This window comes from Oncorhynchus mykiss, chromosome 9 (genome assembly GCF_057628025.1).
Source record: "Oncorhynchus mykiss isolate SJ-2025 chromosome 9, ASM5762802v1, whole genome shotgun sequence".
Taxonomy (NCBI): domain Eukaryota; kingdom Metazoa; phylum Chordata; class Actinopteri; order Salmoniformes; family Salmonidae; genus Oncorhynchus; species Oncorhynchus mykiss.
Window position 1 is genome coordinate 25,927,847 of NC_143030.1, and position 23,635 is coordinate 25,951,481.

The 23,635-nt window shown below is 42.7% G+C and overlaps 1 protein-coding gene across 4 annotated transcripts in view; it reads right to left on the reverse strand.

Moving 5' to 3' along the window:
- kcnip4a (potassium voltage-gated channel interacting protein 4a) overlaps nt 1–23,635 on the reverse strand; it is a 278,940-nt gene that overhangs the window by 34,950 nt on the left and 220,355 nt on the right. Inside the window, exon 1 of one of the 4 annotated variants that reach the window (XM_021615142.3) lies at nt 17,087–17,887. The exons of the other annotated variants lie outside the window; for them this stretch is intronic. Coding sequence (XP_021470817.1) covers nt 17,087–17,198 — 112 coding nt within the window. The 5' untranslated portion in view covers nt 17,199–17,887. Of the gene's footprint in view, nt 1–17,086; nt 17,888–23,635 lie in introns of those variants that run through there. 4 annotated transcript variants of the gene reach the window in all.

The window sequence follows — 23,635 nt, forward strand, 5'->3', positions numbered from 1 at the left end:
GCGGTCAACGGTGCTGCTCAATGAAGCAGGTGAGCGCAAACATAAACACGGACCTTGTGCCTTCAAGACCCCAAGCTGTTTTATCTGATGAGGCAAGAGGCATTAGTCTCTTTGCAGGGTAGCAGACAGCAACAATTCACACACGTATACAATGAGACCCCTTTCCTTATTGAATGTTAGAGCAGCACATACTGTATAAGGCCATAGACAGCTTAGTTGAGGCATGCCAAACTGACGACTCAAAAGGAGGCATTTTCTTTTACAGGCAGTGGAAAGGAGGACATCAATTTGCCATTGTCTCCTCTATCAATCTGAATATTGACCTTTTTAAAGTATCGTTTTTTTGGAGACGGCATGAAAATGCTCAGTGCCAGAAAAAAGCCACCTCCACTGACAACCACTGGATCTTGTGTACAAGATAGCTGTGTGTGTGTTTGCAATGTTGGCATTCCAAGGTCTAGTTTGTAGGAAGGGGCTGCGACCAAGTCGCACCTGTGGTGCCCTAGGGCCGTATTCCGATATTCGGCCTGAGTTTCCTGAGGAGTAATAGATTCCCCTTGGCCCTCTCACAGCCACAAATATTTTAAAATGATCCAACACAAATGCTAGACCAGAGCCTGACTCCAGAATACAATACAACCACTGCCAAACAATGGACATCCGTCAAATTACTTCTCTGCATCGGTGTTGTGTCTGATGTACAAAGTCGATTGAAGATGGTACTTTCGACCACACTCTTGACTACCTAATGGGGAAGGCTCATTATCTCCCACATAGCCATGGAAAATATGGGGGACGGTAGATACAAATACATGCAGCCATTCTTTCCCATTTGCTACATCTCAAACACAAACTTGCCTTAAGATTGCAGTCTGGGAAAACAATGTACATTGCTGTTATCTAATAAATCAGTAGCATCTATAATGAACAAAAATATAAAACGCAACACACAACAATTTCAAAGATTTTACTGAGTTGCAGTTCATATAAGGGAATCAGTCAATTGAAATAAATTCATGAGGCCCAAATATATGGATTTCACATGACTCGGCAGGGGCGCAGCCATGGGTGGGCCTGGGAGTGCATAGGCCTACCCACTTGCAACCCAGGGCCCACCCACTTGGGATCCAGGCCCAGCCAATCAGAAGGTGTTTTCCCCCCCACAGAAGGGCTTTATTACAGACGGAAATACTCAACACCCCCACTCTCCCACAGGTGAAGAAGCCGGGTGTGGAGGTCCTGGGCTGGCGTGGTTACACATGGTCTGCGGTTGTGAGGCCGGTTGGACGTACTGTCAAATTCTCTAAAACAACGTTGGATGTGGCTTATGATAAAGAAATTAAATTCTCTGGCAACAGCTCTGGCGGGCATTCCTGCAGTCAGCATGCCAGTTGCACGCTGCCTCAAAAAAAACTTCACATTTTAGAGTGGCCTTTTGTCCCCAGTACAAGGTGCACCTGCTTAATGACCATGCTGTTTAAGCAGCTTCTTTATGTGCCACACCTGTCAGGTGGATGGATTATCTTGGCAAATGAGAAATGTTTTTTTAACAGGGATATAACCAAATTTGTGCACGAAATTTGACAGAAGTTTTTTGTGCATATGGACATTTCTGGGATCTTTTATTTCAGCTCATGACTTTACATGTTGCGTTCCTATTTTTGTTCAGTGCAGTTCCATGTTGCTGGCTCTGAGGACTGCAGTGGAATGGCTTTGGATAAGAAGGCTGGTCATTGTTTCTGCAAACCCCAGCCACATTGGCAACTCATTTTCACTAACACCAATAGAGCCAACTGTTCGTGCAATGGCATTGGTTATTAAAGCAATTCTGGATTTTTTTACATTTCCTATCAGAACTGTCAGTCCATTTGTGCTGTATGCAAATCTTTGCCACTGTTTAAATGCAATGATTTATGCTGTCAGCACAAGGTCCACTCCAGGTGAAGTAGCCTAAACTGTGGTGGCAGAGAGAGTAGACAGGGAGAGTTCGGCGAACAGTCAAAAACCATGTTTCAACTATGGGCCATCTTGCCAGGTAAGATATCTCAATTACAGTGTTGGTCAGCACACACTAATAAAGCACAGGTGGTGAATCAGAGCTAAATCTGGCTTAATAATCAGCATTCACTGGCATCAAATAGGGGACCGTTATGTACTAAAAGGCATAATTGGGCAACAAAATGCTGTGATCATCTCGATCTTAGATGTTCAAGTGTATGAATTTGGTTTAGTTCATTATAAATTGTTTCCATCCACAGTTTTAATGAGAGTAAAGTAAAAAATGACAGAAACATGTTTCAGTACAATTTTATAAACGTTGTTCGACATGGTGGGATCTTTGTGTGTCGATACAATTCATTATGAGATAAATGGCGGAGGGAATGCCTTTAGGTGCAAATATTGATACAATAACCATCATATTGAAGCAAAGAGAGTCACCCGGTGATATGGTTTGGTCCTCCCACTACGACTCTGGAAACTATGCAGTTCATTAGGCTACAGACAAATCCAATAAATATTCTGGTGACCTGATGATCGATGCCTGACAAATAAATATTCTTGCTCTTATCCATAATAATTTCCTCATGTAGACTAGCCTACCCGCACTATCGGCGAGCTGTTGGCTAGAGCGTACGCGCCATGACCAAAGTAGACACATTTGCTATTGAACGCAACAGTTTTTTTTTGGTGACTAAACTATCGGTAGATCTTAAAATGCGATGGAAACATATTGAACTTTAGATTTTTATTCAGTACATGAAACGTAAGAGAAAAAGTAAATTGTGTGCACTACGTCGTCACACACTGTTGTTTAAAAAATAATCTGCAACAAGTCTGTTCGGTAGAAACACCACTGGTTTTCTTTATGCAGATTTGTAAAATATTGACATGATAAAACTGTCACCAATTGGATGGATACCTAGCTACTTACTGTAAGCAATGTTTTTTGTGCATTAAAGTTCAAATGTGCAGCTTTTCCAAAATATCATAGTTTTTTAGATGTACCAGAACATCAATCATTTACTTTGGTTAGAACTCTTGAAAAAGTCAAGTCGTCCCTAAGCTGTTTTTTCCCCCGTTTTTAAACTGATACGGACATCACAAAGTGTTGTCCTTTGCTATTATGGACAGTGAGTGACTGCATTTTGGGGCGAGGGATTTGGTGACAACATGCTTTAGGAAGGGGCATTTTCAGAGTTGAGGTGTTTTTTTTTTGCTGTTGAAAAGTGCAGTAATTTAGAAGGTTAATTAATAATTGCAGTAATCTGACAGTGGAAGTGTTTCCATCATACATTAGTCTGCCTGGAGAAAAGTCAGACATGGTAGAAAACACCCCTTTCCCCAGTGGCAAAAAGTAAAAATCCTTTAAAGTACTACTTAAGTCGTTTTTTGGGTATTCATACTTTCCTATTCATACTTTTACTTTACTACAATCCTAAATAAAATAATGTACTTTTTACTCCATACATTTTCCCTGGCACCCAAAAGTAATCGTTACATTTTGAATGCTTAGTAGGACTGTAAAAGAGTCCAATTCACACACATCAAGAGAACATCCCTGGTCATCCCTACTGCCTCTTATCAGGCAGACTCACTAAACACCAATGCTTCTTTTGTAAATGATGTCTGAGTGTTGGAATGTGACCCTGACTATCTGTAAATTAAAACAACAAGATAATGGTGCTGTCTGGTTTGCTCAATATAAGGCATTTGAAACGATTTCTACTTTTACTTTTGATACTTAAGTATATTTGAGCAATTACATTTACTTTTGATACTTACTCAAGTAGTATTTTATTGGGTGACTTTACTTTAGTCATTTTCTATGAAGGCATCTGTACTTTTACTCAAGTAAAAGCTGCTCCACCAATTCACAGATATACAAAAATAAAGTTAATGAGAGGTGAGAGAAATTTCAGGATCCTGTGCAATTAAATCTCAACTTTTATTTCATGAAATGAAGAAGCTCTTGAGTTTCAAAATCAACTTGCTAAGTTTTCTTTCATTGAGTGTGCATATGAACCAAATATTGGTTGGAGAAGTGACAAACACATTTTCACATTCATGTTGCGATAACACATACATAATTAGATAACATAAGCTTTAAATGTTTAAAGAAATGACATGCATTATTAAAGAATTTGGGGGGGGATTATTCAGACCCCTTCCCTATTTTCCACATTTTGTAACGTTACAGCCTCGTTTGAAAAGTGATTGAATTCAAAAATGTCCTCATCAATACCCCATAATGACAAAGCGAAAACAGGTTTTCCATTGATCATCCTTGAGATGGTTATACAACTTAGAGTCCACCTGTGGTAAATTCAATTGATTGGACATGATTTGGAAAGGCACACACCTGTCTATATAGGGTCCCACAGTTGACAGTGCATCTCAGAGCAAAAACCAAGCCATGAGGTCAATGGAATTGTCCGTAGAGCTCCAAGACCGGATTGTGTCGAGGCACAGATCTGAGGAAAGGTACCAAAAAATGTCTGCAGCATTGATGGTCCCCAAGAACACAGTGGCCTACATCATTCTTAAATGGAAGATGCTTGAAACCAGTAAGACTCTTCCTAGAGTTGGATGCTTGACCAAGCTGAGCAATCAGGGCAGAAGGGCCTTGGTCAGGGAGGTGACCAAGAACCCGATGGTCACTCTGACAGAGCTCTACGGTTCCTCTTTGGAGATGGGAGAACCTTCCAGAAGGACAACCATCTCTGCAGCACTCCACCAATTAGGCCTTTATGGTAGAGTGGCCAGACTGAAGACACTCCTGACTAAAAGAAACATGACAACCCGCTAGGAGTTTGCCAGCAGACACCTAAAGGACTCTCAGACCATGAGAAACAAGATTATCTGGTATGATTGCACTCAAGATGGCCTGAGTGCAAAGCGTTACATCTGGAGGAAACCAGGCACCGCTCATCACCTGGCCAATACCATCCCTACGGTGAAGCATCATGCTGTGGGGATGTTTTTCAGTAGCAGGGACTGGGAGACTAGTCAAGATCGAGGGAAAGATGAACGGAGAAAAGTACAGAGAGATCCTTGATGAAAACCTGCTCCAGAGCCCTCAGGACCTCAGACTGGGGCGAAGGTTCACCTTCCAACAGGACAACGACCCTAAGCACACAGCCAAGACAATGCAGGAGTGGCTTTGGGACAAGTCTCTGAATGTCCTTGAGTGGGCCAGCCAGAGCCCAGATTTGAAACCAATCAAACTCTCGATCTCTGGAGAGACCTGAAAATAGCTGTGTAGCGATGCTTCCCATCCTACCTGACAGAGCTTGAGAGTATCTACAGAGAAGAATGGGAGAAACTCCACAAATACAGGTGTGCCAAACTTGTAGCATCATACCCAAGAAGACTTGAGGCTGTAATCGCTGCCAAAGGTGCTTCAACAAAGTACTGAGTAAAGGGTCTATATACGTATGTAAATGTGATATTTCAGTTTTTCGTTTTTAATACATTTGCAAAGATTTCTAGAAACCTGTGTTTTATTTGTCATTATGGGGTAGTGTGTGTAGATTGATTGCATTTTAGAAAAAGGCAGTATTGTAACAAAATGTGGAAAAAGTCAAGGGGTCTGAATACTTTCCGAATGCACTGTATATCAGCCCTAAAATCTCAACTGCCATGTGTTCAATGTTTGGAAACTGATGCAGAGTTGGGGTTCATTGAGTCTCACAACTTAAACTCAAGGATCCTGTCCATTACAATCAACAGCACTGAGTTACAATTGGTTTTGTGACGGATTACAGCGAGTGAAAGCACAGCAGAGGCTTTCACTTGCAATTCACATGAAAGGGTTCACCCCGTCCATGCCTTCGCCAGTGGTTGTGTGACAACATTATTTATATCCTGCAAACTTCAAAGCCACTGCAGAATTCTATGAAAAGGTGGTTGTGTGTGGCTCAGTTGGTAGAGCATGGGGCTTGTAACACCAGGGTGTCTGCTAAATAACTCAATTGTAAAGAGATATCTCTAATTGGGAGCATTCCCATTTGCTGATACCGCAAAGCTCCCTGGTATTGTTGTAGCCTAACTTCCAATGATGTATCCAATCCAATAAAACTGCAGAGTCCTTTGTTACGGATGGTCCCTTTAATCAGTCTTATGGCAAATTACAAACCTGTCTGTGTGGCTGATAGTTTTCACTGTTTCATACATCAAGCAATGGCAGTGGTGCCCTGAGGCGGGGGCATCCCCTTTAATGAAGCGACTTTAGACCAGTCAGCACTTTCACAACTCAAACTAAAATGGCATGAACTCACTCACAACATTATGTGCAGACTTTAAAACGTATAGGGTTAAAGATTTTCAATGCCAGACAAAACACTCCGACATTCAGGGATATCCGTCTGGGAAAAAACCCCATAAATATCGGATCAACATTTGCATAATGCATGAGAACACCTACCTCCTCTGCATAATTACAGAAAACATATATATCTTTTTTTACTTAGCTCGATAATTCACGTTATCAAAGTGCTGATTGACAGTATTCCCTGTATTGTCTTGATTGAATAATAAATAATGGATGCGTTACTTAAGACCTCAGGCAGTCAGCTTCAAAGCTCCTCAAACAAAATGGAAAAGTTTCAAGAGAAAACAAAAATAAGATAATACTTCATGCATTTTTCATGACAACCATAGTTGTTAATTTACAGTCTGTGATATGGGCCACAAAAGCATAACAACTGCAGAGGTTTTGAATTCATTAATGCGTGGCAACACTGCGAAGCCCTTACGGTCTTGAATAAATGAGTCAATCTAACAGTCCAACACCTCAAACATTGTGAGACTTACATGGTCACACTGAATTCAAACGGCATTATGGAGATACATGACTGTTTTCCCCATTGCTCTGAAACCGAGGTCATTTAACCACCTGCAACTTGAAAATCTGTCTGTAGCCCAATCTGTCATTAGCCTTAAGCATCACAATCATCCAAAACTAATTCACCTCATCACTGTCAATCTCCCGTCAGAATTGATTCACTGGGATACTTTCATCAGTATTGATCAGCAGGGTGCTACTTTTTTTTTTTTTGTCTCTACCACTGTAATCCTAATTGACGGGGACGGTCCAGATCCGTTTCAATAAGTTTCCCTCCCCCTGATGAGCGCTACAGACAACTGAGGGGACCATGGGCCAGGACACCGTGGGAAAGGTCATGTCAATCACTCCAGCGCTGTCTTTAGGCATCTCTTTATTATCATCATCATCATCATCTTGCATGTAACAGATGAGGTTTCCCCTTACAGACAAGTAGAGACTTTATGGCAGTAGAAAATAACGACATTGCTGTTTTATTAAGGAAGGTGTCCAGACATGACAGAGTACGCCAGACGAGCCCGGTTGTAAATTGAGACTTTAATGGACATTTGCAAAAGACGTAAATACACTTTAAGTGACTTGGTTGAGAGAGGGAGAGGATTTGCTGAGGTTTTTCTCTTACAGTCCAATACTTTCAGTCAGAGGAGGCAACATACTGAAACTATGTGGTGTCATTTGAAAGGGACACTACTTAAGGCAACAAAATGATACAAAGCTCACATGGTCACTTAACTTTGATAAACGTGTCAATCAACACGAAACTGCATGCCACGTAAAAATCGATTGCTGGTTGAGTTACACACACACACACACACACACACACACACACACACACACACCTATCCATACCGACTACACAGTAATCATTGCATTAAATTCAACCAAGAATACCCCTTGAATTCTCATAAAGATATTGTGTCATATGTACCACAACAGCAAACAAGTACAGGGAGTACAAGGAGCTCTAATTGCAAGTGTAAAAAGGTTACAGTGAAAACAAAAGGTTGACCAAACCAGGGCATTGGCACCACTAGCAAGTTCTGCTGAAAGCCCAAGGGCAAAGCACCATCTCTGCCACAGACCCCTTTCAAAACCCAGCCTCCCAAAACAAACCGCAGAGAGAACATTAACGTTATGTAAGACACCAAAGGACAAGGTTAGCAAAGAAATGAAAATGTCTGGAAGCCATGTTTCTTTTTTACTGGACCTTTGGTCATTTTACAATTGGCTCATTCATCCCCCTCCTCTCCCCTGTAACTATTCCCCAGTTCGTTGCTGCAAATGAGAACGTGTTCTCAGTCAACTTACCTGGAAAAATAACGGATAAATAAAAATAAATAAAATACAATTTTTGGCTGTAATGCTGAGTGACAATGACATGAATAAGACTGTAATTTAGTCTGCTGACTAAACGTCCCTGTGTGTAATGGAATGAACGGTGATTCTTACATAAACAAGGTGTATCCACTATTCACACTGCAGTAATTGGATGTTGGGAAATTCTGCCCAACTACATACAGATAGGCCTTGATGTGTATTTGTTTATTAAAATAAATACAAATGTATCCTGGCATAGTAAGTCAATTGAGAACCAATCTGCATGTGTTGCTGTGTGTATATACTATTATTATAATAAACTGGGTGGTTCGAGCACTGAATGCTGATTGTCTAAAAGCCACGATATATCAGACTGTATACCACATGTATGTCAAAACATTCTAATTGCATTTGTAACCAGTTTATAATAGCAATAGGGCACCTCAGGGGTTTGGGGTATATGGCCAATATACCACGGCTAAGGGCTGTATCCAGACACCCCATGTTGTGCGAAAGAACAGCGCTTAGCCGTGGTATATTGGCCATATACCACACCCCCTCGTGCCTTATTGCTTAATTATATTACTGTACATCTATAGTCCTTGACAGCAACATTTTCAATTGAGTTAAAGGTGCTACACATAATTGTTTTACATTTTTGCTTTGTAATTTCAGAAAAGATCCATAATACAGAATGTCTGCGGTAATAGTGGATTGATAGTGTTTCACTGTATTACTTAACTGCCAGGGTTGTGATTGGCTGTGATATTCACATACAGATTTTTCCACCGGAGCGGCATCTGCTGTGAAATAGTGAAAGCTGTTCTAACTTTGTAGCTGTGTTATCTAGTGGAAATCACTTACTGGTTGCTAAAATTCTACACTGTTCGCTCTGTGTAGAATGACTTCTGAAAGTAACTTTCGGTTTTGGTCCACCAGCTTCAAACAGCTGTAAAAACAGTATTTTTTGTTATTTAAAATATACTGAAAAATATAAAATGCAACATGCAAAAATGTCATAGATTTGACTGAGAAACAGTTTATATAAGGAAATTAGTCAAATTAAATATATTCATTAGGCCTTAATCTATGGATTTCACATGATTGGGCAGACCCACCCACTTGGGAGCCAGGCCCAGCCAATCAGAATGAGTTTTTCCCCCACAAAAGGGCTTCATTACAGACAGAAATACACCTCAGCACCCCCTCAATCAATCCCACAGGTGAAGAAGCCTGATGTGGAGGTCCTGGGCTGGCGTGGTTACACGTTATCTGCGGTTGTGAGGCCAGTTGGACGTACTGCCAAATTCTCTAAAAGAACTTTGGAGGTGGCTTATGGTATAGAAACAAGCATTCAATTCTCTGGTGGACATTCCTGCAGTCAGCATTCCAATTACACGCTCCCTCAAAACTTGGAGACATTGGTGGTATTGTGTTGGGAGACAAAAATACACATTTTAGAGTGGCCTTTCATTATCCCCAGCACAAGGTGCTGTGTAATTATCAGGGGTGCAACTATCACATTCTGAAATTGCATTTTTGTCCCCCCTCCAATTTTATCATTGGAATGTGATTTAAAATGAGTTACATGTGCTTTAGGATTATGCGTATGCCTCTGAGCAGTCGGGTAGGCTGTTTGGAGTGTTTATCCGACTGGATAACAAAAATAACATATACAGTACCTGTCAAAAGTTTGGACACACCTACTCATTCAAGGGGTTTTCTTTATTTTTTACTACATTGTAGAATAATTGTGCCGGTATGAAATAACACATATGGAATCATGCAGTAACCAAAAAAATGTTAAACAAATATTTTCTATTAGAGATTCTTCAAAGTAGCCACCCGTTGCCTTGATGACAGCTTTGCACACTCTTGGCATTCTCTCAACCAGCTTCACCTGGAATTATTTTTCATCAGTCTTGAATGAGTTCCCACACATGCTGACCACTTGTTGGCTGCTTTTCCTTCACGCTGCAGTCCATCTCATCCCATCTCAATTGGGTGGAGGTCAGGTGATTGTGGAGGCCAGGTCATCTGACGCAGCACTCATCACACTCCTTCTTGATCAAATAGCCCTTACACAGCCTGGAGTTGTGTTGGGTCATTGTCCTGTTGAAAAACAAATTATAGTGGGACTAAGCATGAACCAGATGGGATGGCGTATCGCTGCAGAATGCTGTGGTAGCCATGCGGTTAAGTGTGCCTCGAATTCTAAATAAATAAGTCACTGTGTCACCAGCAAACCACCCCCACACCATCACACCTTATCTATGGTTCACTGTGGGAACCACACATGCGGAGATCATCCGTTCAGCTACTCTGCGTCTCACAAAGACACAGCGGTTGGAACCAAAAATTTCACATTTGGACTAATCAGAGCAAAAGGACAGATTTCCACCGGTCTAATGTCCATTGCTTGTGTTTCTTGGCCCAAGAAAGTCTCTTCTTATTGGTGTCATTTAGTAGAGGTTTCTTTGCAGCAATATGACCCTGAAGGCCTGATTCACACAGTCTCCTCTGAACAGTTGATGTTGACATGTGTCTGTTAGCCTCGGTTTTTCGGATGACTGCCTTGCCTGGTTCACCAATTACTTTGCAGACAGAGTTCAGTGTGTCAAATCGGAGGGCATGCTGTCCGGTCCTCTGGCAGTCTCTATGGGGGTGCCACAGGGTTCAATTCTCGGGGCGACTCTTTTCTCTGTATACATCAATGATGTTGCTCTTGCTGCGGGCGATTCCCTGATCCACCTCTACGCAGACGACACCATTCTATATACTTTCGGCCCGTCATTGGACACTGTGCTATCTAACCTCCAAACAAGCTTCAATGCCATACAACACTCCTTCCGTGGCCTCCGACTGCTCTTAAACGCTAGTAAAACCAAATGCATGCTTTTCAACCGATCGCTGCCTGCACCCGCATCCCCGCCTAGCATCACCACCCTGGATGGTTCCGACCTAGAATATGTGGACATCTATAAGTACCTAGGTGTCTGGCTAGACTGCAAACTCTCCTTCCAGACTCATATCAAACATCTCCAATCGAAAATCAAATCAAGAGTCGGCTTTCTATTCCGCAACAAAGCCTCCTTCACTCACGCCGCCAAGCTTACCCTAGTAAAACTGACTATCCTACCGATCCTCGACTTCGGCGATGTCATCTACAAAATGGCTTCCAACACTCTACTCAGCAAACTGGATGCAGTCTATCACAGTGCCATCCATTTTGTCACTAAAGCACCTTATACCACCCACCACTGCGACTTGTATGCTCTAGTCGGCTGGCCCTCGCTACATATTCGTCGCCAGACCCACTGGCTCCAGGTCATCTACAAGTCCATGCTAGGTAAAGCTCCGCCTTATCTCAGCTCACTGGTCACGATGGCAACACCCATCCGTAGCACGCGCTCCAGCAGGTGTATCTCACTGATCATCCCTAAAGCCAACACCTCATTTGGCCGCCTTTCGTTCCAGTACTCTGCTGCCTGTGACTGGAACGAATTGCAAAAATCGCTGAAGTTGGAGACTTTTATCTCCCTCACCAACTTCAAACATCAGCTATCTGAGCAGCTAACCGATCGCTGCAGCTGTACATAGTCTATTGGTAAATAGCCCACCCATTTTCACCTACCTCATCCCCATACTGTTTTTATTTATTTATTTTTCTGCTCTTTTGCACACCAATATCTCTACCTGTACATGACCATCTGATCATTTATCACTCCAGTGTTAATCTGCAAAATTGTAATTATTCGCCTACCTCATGCCTTTTGCACACATTGTATATAGACTCCCCCCTTTGTTTTTCTACTGTGTTATTGACTTGTTAATTGTTTACTCCATGTGTAACTCTGTGTTGTCTGCTCATACTGCTATGCTTTATCTTGGCCAGGTCGCAGTTGCAAATGAGAACTTGTTCTCAACTAGCCTACCTGGTTAAATAAAGGTGAAATAAAAAAATAAAATAAAAAAACTTGAACTCAGAAATTGCAACCCAAATAAATGCTTCAGAGGGTGGTAACTCTAATGAACTTTTCCTCTGCAGTAGAGGTAACTCTGGGTCTTCCTTTACTGTGGCAGTCCTCGAGAGCCAGTTTCATTATAGTGCTTGATGGTTTTTGTGACTTTACTTGAAGAAACTTTCGAAGTACTTGAAAGTTTAGCCAACCACAAATTAGAATTATAACTAGAAGTATAAAGTAACCACAGTGTTGGGTCCAGTGGGGCAGCCAGTGCCTGATGTAATGTTCAAGTTAATGTTTCCAGAACATGGAAGTGCAATAGGAGAAATTGTGTGTTTTGCAGACGGCACTCAGCCTGGTGTTGCTCAGAAGTGATCCGAGCATGCTAATAGAAACTCCCTGGGTCATACTGTACACGATCACTTGCTGGGCAGGAAGGGACATTTCCAGCTCCAATATAGTCATGAATGGGAATTCATGAATGGGAATATAGACTCACATAGGCCACTTTATTATGTACACACCTCTAGTACCGGGTTGAACTACCCTTTGCCTCCATAACAGCCTGAATTCTTTGGGGCATTCCACAAGGTGTCGGAAACGTTCCACAGGGGTTTTGGTCCATGGTGACATCACGCAGTTACTGCAGATTGGAAGGCGGTACATTCATGCTGCGAACAGCCCGTTCCATCTCATCCCAAAGATACTCTATTGGGTTGAGCTCTGGGGACTGCGCAGGCCACTCAAGTAAATTGAACTCACTGTCGTGTTCCAGGCAATGTTTTTCCACTCCTCAATTGTCCACAATTCTCCTCAATTCGTGCCCACTGGAGCCGCCCTTCCTGTTTTTAGCTGATAGCAGTGGAACTTGGTGTGGTTGTCTGCTGCAATAGCACATTCGTGACAAGGACCAATGAATTGTGTTTTCCGAGATGTCGTTCTGCACACCCCTGTTGTACTGTGCAGTTATTTTTCTGTTCGTGAATCGCCTGTTAGCTTGCACAATTCTTGCCATTCTCCTTCGACTTTTCTCATCAATGAGCTGTTTTCCCCCACAGGACTGCCGCTGACTAGATGGTTTCTGTTGTTTGGGTCGCACCATTCTCGGAAAACCCTAGACACTGTCATTTGTGGAAAAATTTGTGCCGTTTCTGAGATACTGGATCCGGCGCGCCTGGCACAGACGATCATACCACGCTCAAAGTTGCTTAGGTCACTCGTTTTGCCCATTCTAACGTTCAGTCGAACAAAAACTGAATGCCTTGATGCCTGTCCGCCTGCTTTATAGCCACGGCGACATGACTCACTGTCAGTAGGAGTGATACATTTACATGAACGGGGTGGTGGACCTAATAAACTGGGCAGTGAGTGTATGCTAGGTCATCTGTGGATGACAGATATAGTTCTACAGTATTATTACTGGAATGTGGCATAACTGATGTTCCTATGGGGCAGTGTAATGGACAACAATGAGAACTTCAGAGCACACTCCCAGTATGATTCCAATGAGAATCAAGTGCATGTTCAGTTTGTTTAATCAATTTCAGGTTACGGTTGAGCCTGCGAGGCAAAGGAGATGGGACAAGCATGTATCTTTCACCAAGGAGAGAAAGACAGTGTTCTTTGTACAACTGAACAAGAATTCTAAAATGAACAAAAAGATCAGGTGAATTTCTAAACTATAAGTCCATCACTTCTACCCCCCAAATACCAGACATCGGCAAGACTGCCTAAACACCAATCCATTCTAAAACATGACTGGATCGGAGATGCAACACGTCAATGTAGTTATTGACCAACTGTCAGGCGGTCTAAAAGCTTTGCCACCAGACATCCTGTCAAGGTGATTATGCCGGGGTGAACTGATTCATGAGATAGTGACCACATCATCTGCTTTTCGCAGGTTCATACCACACACTGTGAAGGTTGATACAGTTCCTTTATCCAACCACCACAGCAACAGATCGATACAATGACCACTGCTGAAAAGTAGGACAATTGTCTTTCAAAGAAAGACTAAAGATTTACCTCCAGTATATCAACCTAATTTAGTGTCACTTGTGATGTATAAAAAAAATATATATACAGTGGGGCAAAAAAGTATTTCGTCAGCCACCAATTGTGCAAGTTCTCCCACAAAGTATTGGCAATGACAGAGTCATATATAACAAAGTATTGAGATAAACTTTTGTTATTGACCAAATACTTATTTTCCACCATAATTTGCAAATAAATTCATAAAAAATCATACAATGTGATTTTCTGGATTTTTTTTCTCATTTTGTCTGTCATAGTTGAAGTGTACCTATGATGACAATTACAGGCCTCTCTCATCTTTTTAAGTGGGAGAACTTGCACAATTGGTGGCTGACTAAATACTGTAAATTATTAGACATGCTTGAATCTGCTTGTAGAACTTCTTAGGAACAATAAAAGAGAGTAACTGAAAGCATGTTTGTATATCACCACAATTGATATTGATTAAGCAACAGCAACTGAGTCTCTCTCTCAAAACAGTGAAAACAGCCTTTAAGCTGTTAATGCACATATCCCTATTTCCTATGTACATGTGAATGAGAATAGGAGGACCCACCAACGTTTGATTCATAGTCTTAACAACGGTTTAAAGTGTGTTTACCACTTGTGTGTTTACCGCCTGACAGATGGTCTTTAACTAAACTAAAAGTGCTTACTAAACATTTCTACTAGACAACTGTTCTGCCAAATTAAACAGTTTATTTAGTCATGCCACGTTCTGTGCTCAGTTCAACAGTCTGCCCTTACTTAGTAACATCTGAGTGGCAATGATGTCCCTTGTGTACACCAAATGAGATGTGTACAGAGCATATAATAGTAATTCACGCCTCCAATGATTAGCCAGCACACTACAGCACAGAGGAGAAGGGCGCTTTCTTGCGTATGTAAGCACAAAGCGTAATACAGCGATGATTACACAAGCGCATTGACAGTACACACACACCAAGAAAAATAATCCCTCCCACTAACTTTTTCCTTGAAAACATCAAAATATTTTTACGAGCCTAAAACGCAGAACGACTTAAATTCAGGAGGCACTCGTGACCTGTAGGCCAATATAAACCACAACTGGAGATGCATTACAGTATGTCTGAGTTGACTAAGCCTCCAGCACCCGTATCTTCCTCAGCTAATTCAGTATCTCTTAATGCTCTTTTTACACCACACTACTTTGAGACACACGCTAGTTCAAGGAAATATACTTTTGTAGCATAAAGAGCCAGATCTAGATTCAAATCTCTTTGAGAGTTGTTTCCCACACTACCTCCGGAGCAGGGTTTCCGTTAGCCGGTAATCCCAAATAAAATAGTTGCTGGCCAAATTGCCCATGAGAATACACTGTGCTCAGAATGCAAAAATCACATTACGATTATGGTAATTCATCTTAACAGAACATGCAACTCCTGTAATGAAGCAGACAATAAAACATCATTTTCAAACATTTTCCAAAATTAATTTTTGCCAAAAACTCTAAACAGAGCACCTGATGAGAGCAGCTCATCATATGTGATGGATGAAAATCTCTGTTAGAAATTTAGAGGGGGAATCTAAAGATGCAACAACTAGGATGGACTGCTAATATGACTATGATTGTGCCTTTGGCTACTGGACAATGAAAGAAAGTTCATGTGAAAACAAATACAACAGGAGAGAAATGCCTGGTTTCAATGGCATATGAGGAAGTATTTTAAAAACAATTGCCCCCATGTTTCTATGGTCAGATTATGCCTAGGATTCTTTGAAGCAAGGTAAGACAGACCTCATAATATGAAGTAAAATGTTCAGATTTCAAACAATTAAGTGCATACTGCCTCCAGCTCACAATACAAAGACGGTTGGGGGATGCGCTGACAGCCTACCGTTGCCTATGCACTCGATGGGCGAATGGAAGGCGTGCTTCAATTACCAGTTGAGAAATAAAAATAGAAGCTCTTTTTAAATCGTGGCCATCAAAACTGTTTAACATGCGATTGCATTTAGAATTGTTGCGCAGTTATAAAAGCACATTCCACCCCAGCAGAGGAGAGAAGCTGCAGCAGCTCTAACACCATCTGACCAGTGATCCTCTGCTAAAAATAGGCTCTGTATGCTGTGATCAATAAGATACATGACGGACTACAGAAAATACACACGCCCCAATTTAATTCCCCCAAATTTGGCTAATTAACCTATAGACCAAGAAGAAGGACAATCAAATGTTTATCCATTTATTTACATAAATGAATAAAAAGCATTCTGCAATTTGGATTGTTTTTTCTCCTAATCAATTTGGCTGGCAACTATTTTATTTGAGCCAAAAGCCGGCAATTACCGGCTAACGGAAACCCTGCTTCGGAGGTAGTGTGGGACAAATCTAAACCACATACTCCTCTTAGTGGTACAGTGTAATGAAACTACACGTGTCCCACACCACATCCCTTAAAACCAGAATACAGCATTTTTGCTCTGTTAGCATAACTGAAAATTAAAGGCTTTTAAAATATCCACACATTTGCGAATCGTTGCATTAATCAAGTGTGCAACATTATGTGCAATATGGTTTAGATTTTGTTTGTCTATATACTATGGTATTTACGGTATGCTAATAGCTGGCCACACCACATCCAAGGCTAAAGTAAGGATAGTGTAAACAGAAAAGTTGCAAATGATGTTGAACACTACGCATATATTACTAATGTAAATTGACCCTTACACAGTAGTTGACCACCCCTGCTCTCAGACACTCAACAAAATAAAACAAGCTTCACTGGCAAGAAAGGAGCAATATAATACAAAACATATTACATACCAAAATAACACATTATAATCAAGTAAGGAGAGCCACCAATGGACAAATATCTCTCACTTATACTACAATTCAAAGACCCTCACTCTCTTTGTTTTCCATTGCTGTCTCTCTCCTTTCTATCCATCTCTCTCTTACCCTCGGAGAAGTTGATGAGCCCCAGCAGGTGCAGCAGTTTGAGCGAGGCACACACCAGCACCACGATGCCCACCGTCTGCAGCCCCTCAGTCTCCCACACCATGTTCAGCATGGCGCCGCCGCCACCATGCCCAGACCCTGCAGCCCCGACTTCGGACCCCGACCCGGCCTCCTCGCCCTCTGGAGCCCCGGCCGCGCCCTCGGCGCTCCAGTTCCCCCGCGCCCACTCCACCTCCGTCGCGCCCACACACACGGGCTGGGCGCCCCGAGGCACCCGCCTACCGCCCGCTCACTCCCCAAATCCAGACTGGGTGGGTTGGAAGCGGAACGGGTGGATAGGGAGTCTGTCTTAAAGTCCCAGAAAGTCTGCTAGAGGCATACAGGAAATGTTAATCTCGTTAAAAAGTAAGAAGGTAGAGGAAGAGTGATGAAGATAATAACATGGCTCCTAAAGTCCTTTTAAAGAGTGCCTCTTTCTCTTCGACTCTCTTCTTGTCTACGTATGTATCTCTCTCTGTCAAGGGAGAATACTCTAAGAGCTACGGATGAGGAGTGAATGAACTGCTATGTTCCCTCTGACAGTCACTCTGGCTCAGATGTAGAGAGGGGAGGGAGGCAAAGGAGGGAGGGAGTCCGGGAGGGAGGCAGAGAAAGAGAGGAAGGGAGGCAGAGGGAGGAATGGAGTACATGTACAAGAGAGCGCGAGCGAGGGTATAAAAGAAAGCAAGAGAGAGGGGGAAGGTATATGAGAGAGAGGGAGATAGAGAGGGAGGTTGAGAGGGAAGGTATTTGAGAAAGAGGGAGGTAGAGCAGGAAGGTATATGAGAGAGAGGGAGATAGGGGGACAGAGAGAGAGAGAGAGAGAGGTATAGAGAGAGAGGGACAGAGAGAGAGAGCGAGAGAGAGAGATAGGGAAGGTATTTGAGAGAGAGGGACAGAGAGAGAGAGCGAGAGAGAAGGTCTATGAGAGAGAGGAGGTATATGAGAGAGAGAGAGAGAGAGAGGGGGAAGGTATATGAGAGAGAGAGAGAGAGAGGGAGGGTATATGAGAGAGAGAGAGGGAGGGTATATGAGAGAGAGAGAGAGAGGGTATATGAGAGAGAGAGAGATAAGGTATATGAGAGAGAGGGACAGAGAGAGAGAGGGAGGGTCTATGAGAGAGAGAGAGAGAGAGAAGGTATATGAGAGAGAGGGACAGAGAGAGAGGGAGGGTATATGAGAGAGAGGGACAGAGAGAGAGAGAGATGTAAGGTATATGAGAGAGATGGACAGAGAGAGAGAGAGAGAGAGAGAGAGAGAGGTATAGAGAGAGAGGGACAGAGAGAGAGAGCGAGAAAGAGAGATAGGGAAGGTATTTGAGAGAGAGGGACAGAGAGAGAGCGAGAGAGAAGGTCTTTGAGAGAGAGGAGGTATATGAGAGAGAGAGAGAGAGAGAGAGGGGGAAGGTATATGAGAGAGAGAGAGAGGGAGGGTATATGAGAGAGAGAGAGGGAGGGTATATGAGAGAGAGAGAGAGAGGGTATATGAGAGAGAGAGAGAGAAGGTATATGAGAGAGAGGGACAGAGAGAGAGAGGGAGGGTCTATGAGAGAGAGAGAGAGAGAGAGAGAGAGAAGGTATATGAGAGAGAGAGGGAGGGTATATGAGAGAGAGGGACAGAGAGAGAGAGAGAGCGAGAGAGAGAGAGAGAGAGAGAGAGCGAGAGAGAGAGAGAGAGAGGTATAGAGAGAGGGACAGAGAGAGAGAGAGAGATATGAGAGAGGGACAGAGAGAGAGAGAGAGAGAGAGAGAGAGAGAGAGAGAGAGAGAGAGAGAGATAGAAGGTATATGAGAGAGAGAGGGAGGGTATATGAGAGAGAGGGACAGAGAGAGAGAGAGCGAGAGAGCGAGAGAGAGAGAGAGAGAATGAGAGAGAGAGAGGTATAGAGAGAGAGGGACAGAGAGAGAGAGAGAGAGAGAGAGAGAGAGAGAGAGAGAGAGAGAGAGAGAGAGAGAGAGAGAGAGAGAGAGAGAGAGAGAGGTATAGAGAGAAAGGGACAGAGAGAGAGAGATATGAGAGAGGGACAGAGAGATAGAGCGAGAGAGGGAAGGTATTTGAGAGAGAGGGACAGAGAGAGAGAGGGAGGGTATATGAGAGAGAGGGACAGAGAGAGAGAGAGAGAGAGAGAGAGAGAGAGAGAGAGAGAGAGAGCGAGAGAGAGAGAGGTATAGAGAGAGAGGGACAGAGAGAGAGAGAGAGAGAGAGAGAGAGAGAGAGAGAGAGAGAGAGAGGGACAGAGAGAGAGAGAGAGAGAGAGAGAGATATGAGAGAGGGACAGAGAGAGAGAGAGATATGAGAGAGGGACAGAGAGAGAGAGAGCGAGAGAGGGAAGGTATTTGAGAGAGAGGGACAGAGAGAGAGAGCGAGAGAGAAGGTCTATGAGAGAGAGGGAGAGAGAGAGAAGGTATTTGAGAGAGAGAGGGAGAGAGAGAGAGAGAAGGTACAGTGACTTGCGAAAGTATTCGGCCCCCTTGAACTTTGCGACCTTTTGCCACATTTCAGGCTTCAAACATAAAGATATAAAACTGTATTTTTTTGTGAAGAATCAACAACAAGTGGGACACAATCATGAAGTGGAACGACATTTATTGGATATTTCAAAAAAATTTAACAAATCAAAAACTGAAAAATTGGGCGTGCAAAATTATTCAGCCCCTTTACTTTCAGTGCAGCAAACTCTCTCCAGAAGTTCAGTGAGGATCTCTGAATGATCCAATGTTGACCTAAATGACTAATTATGATAAATACAATCCACCTGTGTGTAATCAAGTCTCCGTATAAATGCACCTGCACTGTGATAGTCTCAGAGGTCCGTCAAAAGCGCAGAGAGCATCATGAAGAACAAGGAACACACCAGGCAGGTCCGAGATACTGTTGTGAAGAAGTTTAAAGCCGGATTTGGATACAAAAAGATTTCCCAAGCTTTAAACATCCCAAGGAGCACTGTGCAAGCGATAATATTGAAATGGAAGGAGTATCAGACCACTGCAAATCTACCAAGACCTGGCCGTCCCTCTAAACTTTCAGCTCATACAAGGAGAAGACTGATCAGAGATGCAGCCAAGAGGCCCATGATCACTCTGGATGAACTGCAGAGATCTACAGCTGAGGTGGGAGACTCTGTCCATAGGACAACAATCAGTCGTATATTGCACAAATCTGGCCTTCATGGAAGAGTGGCAAGAAGAAAGCCATTTCTTAAAGATATCCATAAAAAGTGTTGTTTAAAGTTTGCCACAAGCCACCTGGGAGACACACCAAACATGTGGAAGAAGGTGCTCTGGTCAGATGAAACCAAAATTGAACTTTTTGGCAACAATGCAAAACGTTATGTTTGGCGTAAAAACAACACAGCTCATCACCCTGAACACACCATCCCCACTGTCAAACATGGGGGTGGCAGCATCATGGTTTGGGCCTGCTTTGACAGACAAAATGAGATAAAACAAATCCAGAAAATCACATTGTAGGATTTTTTATGAATTTATTGGCAAATTATGGTGGAAAATAAGTATTTGGTCACCTACAAACAAGCAAGATTTCTGGCTCTCACAGACCTGTAACTTCTTCTTTAAGAGGCTCCTCTGTCCTCCACTCGTTACCTGTATTAATGGCACCTGTTTGAACATGTTATCAGTATAAAAGACACCTGTCCACAACCTCAAATTGTCACACTCCAAACTCCACTATGGCCAAGACCAAAGAGCTGTCTGGCTGGGAAGACTGAATCTGCAATAGGTAAGCAGCTTGGTTTGAAGAAATCAACTGTGGGAGCAATTATTAGTAAATGGAAGACATACAAGACCACTGATAATCTCCCTCGATCTGGGGCTCCACGCAAGATCTCACCCCGTGGGGTTAAAATGATCACAAGAACGGTGAGCAAAAATCCCAGAACCACACGGGGGGACCTAGTGAATGACCTGCAGACAGCTGGGACCAAAGTAACAAAGCCTACCATCAGTAACACACTACGCCGCCAGGGACTCAAATCCTACAGTGTCCCCCTGCTTAAGCCAGTACATGCCCAGGCCCGTCTGAAGTTTGCTAGAGAGCATTTGGATGATCCAGAAGAAGATTGGGAGAATGTCATATGGTCAGATGAAACCAAAATATTACTTTTTGGTAAAAACTCAACTCGTCGTGTTTGGAGGACAAAGAATGCTGAGTTGCATCCAAAGAACACCATACCTACTGTGAAGCATGGGGGTGGAAACATCATGCTTTGGGGCTGTTTTTCTGCAAAGGGACCAGGACGACTGATCCGTGTAAAGGAAAGAATGAATGAGGCCATGTATCATGAGATTTTGTGTGAAAACCTCCTTCCATCAGCAAGGGCATTGAAAATGAAACGTGGCTGGGTCTTTCAGCGTGACAATGATCCCAAACACACCACCCGGACAACGAAGGAGTGGCTTCGTAAGAAGCATTTCAAGGTCCTGGAGTGGCCTAGCCAGTCTCTAGATCTCAACCCCATAGAAAATCTTTGGAGGGAGTTGAAAGTCCGTGTTGCCCAGCAACAGCCCCAAAACATCACCGCTTTAAAAGGAGATCTGCATGGAGGAATGGGCCAAAATACCAGAAAACGTTTGACGTCTGTCATTGCCAACAAAGGGTATATAACAAAGTATTGAGATAAACTTTTGTTATTGACCAAATACTTATTTTCCACCATAATTTGAGAGGGAAGGTATGTGAGAGAGAGGGACAGAGAGAGAGGGGAAGGTATATGAGAGAGAGAGAGAGAGGAGAGAGGAGAGAGGAGAGAGGAGAGAGGAGAGAGGAGAGAGAGAGAGAGAGAGAGAGAGAGAGAGAGAGAGAGAGAGAGAGAGAGAGAGAGAGAGAGAGAGAGAGAGAGAGAGAGAGAGAGAGAGGGTATATGAGAGAGGGAGATAGAGAGGGAAGGTATATGAGAGAGAGGGACAGAGAGAGAGCGAGAGAGAGAGAGAGAAGGTATATGAGAGAGAGTGAGATAGAGAGGGAAGGTATATGAGAAAGAGGGACAGAGAGAGAGCGAGAGAGAGAGAGAGAAGGTATATGAGAGAGAGTGAGATAGAGAGGGAAGGTATATGAGAAAGAGGGACAGAGAGAGAGCGAGAGAGAGAGAGAGAGAAGGTATATGAGAGAGAGTGAGATAGAGAGGGAAGGTATATGAGAAAGAGGGACAGAGAGAGAGAGAGAGAGAGAGAGAGAGAAGGTATATGAGAGAGAGTGAGATAGAGAGGGAAGGTATATGAGAAAGAGGGACAGAGAGAGAGAGAGAGAGAGAGAGAGAGAAGGTATATGAGAAAGAGGGACAGAGAGAGAGAGAGTGCGGAAGGTGCGGAGAGAAAAAGTATTATACAGTGTGTATGCACTCACTACTGTAAGTCGATAAATTACTAAAATGTCAAAGTAAGGTAGAGAGGGGGCAGTAAAGAGAGAGAGGGTGAGAGCAAGAGAGAAGTATAGAGTGAGAGAGAGAAGTAGAGAGGGGAAGGTAGAGAGGGAGTGTGCAAAGCTGTCATCAAGGCAAAGGGTGGCTACTTTCAACAATCTAAAATATATTTTGATTTGTTCAACACTTTTTTGGTTACTACATAAGTCTTATTTCATAGTTTTACATCACTATTACACTATTATCTGCAATGTAGAAAATAGTCAAAAGAAAGAAAAAACCCTTGTGTCTGAACTTTTGACTGGTACTGTACATATTAATTACCCCAAATAGGACAATCAACAATCAGGTCAATCTACAACAGGCACTAGGCTCGTGGGACATGTGAACATACAGTACAGTTCTCTAATAGTATTACATGAAGAGGAGTAGGCTAAACTCTGTGAATACTGGTCTAAACTTGGCAAGAGTACAACTATTGGATACTGGGACAGTTGTTAATTTACATAAATGCATATTTCCCTAATGGAGCATGTGATAATAATGAGATAATAATAATGAGAAACAGTCCATTTGAAGGGGCAACGGACAGCTACAGGGACAACAGCGCCATAGATTAACATACGCTCAGTTATAGCCAACAGTCAATTAGGAAAGTGGAAACTTCAATCTACTAATAGCAGCTTTCATTTCAGTGACTGATTGTAACATATAGTAATGGTTGTTTAAGCCTCTGTCTAACTGAACTGTAGATTGGGAAGGTCACTTCATTTGAAACAGGAACCTTTTCCAACAAGAGCAAAAAGCAAATAGATTACTCTAGCTCATTAAATGTGACTGATTACATTTAGGATCCATTTGATTCAACAGAAATCTATTGAAGTGGGAGGGAGGTAGAGGGGAAAAGCAATGTAGCTTTTCATATCCTAACTACCCTCTAGCGCTGTGTGTGTGTGTGTGTGTGTGTGTGTGTGTGTACTCGCTCCAAAAAAGAAGCCAGAGATCATACCCCCACCTACAGGGCTGCTATAGAACTGTTCACAATACCAACAACTTTATTATGGTTTATGAACTCTTCTGAGCTGTTCTCCATCTACCCACTAAACCCTCCTTTCAAATAACAGTTCAATCAC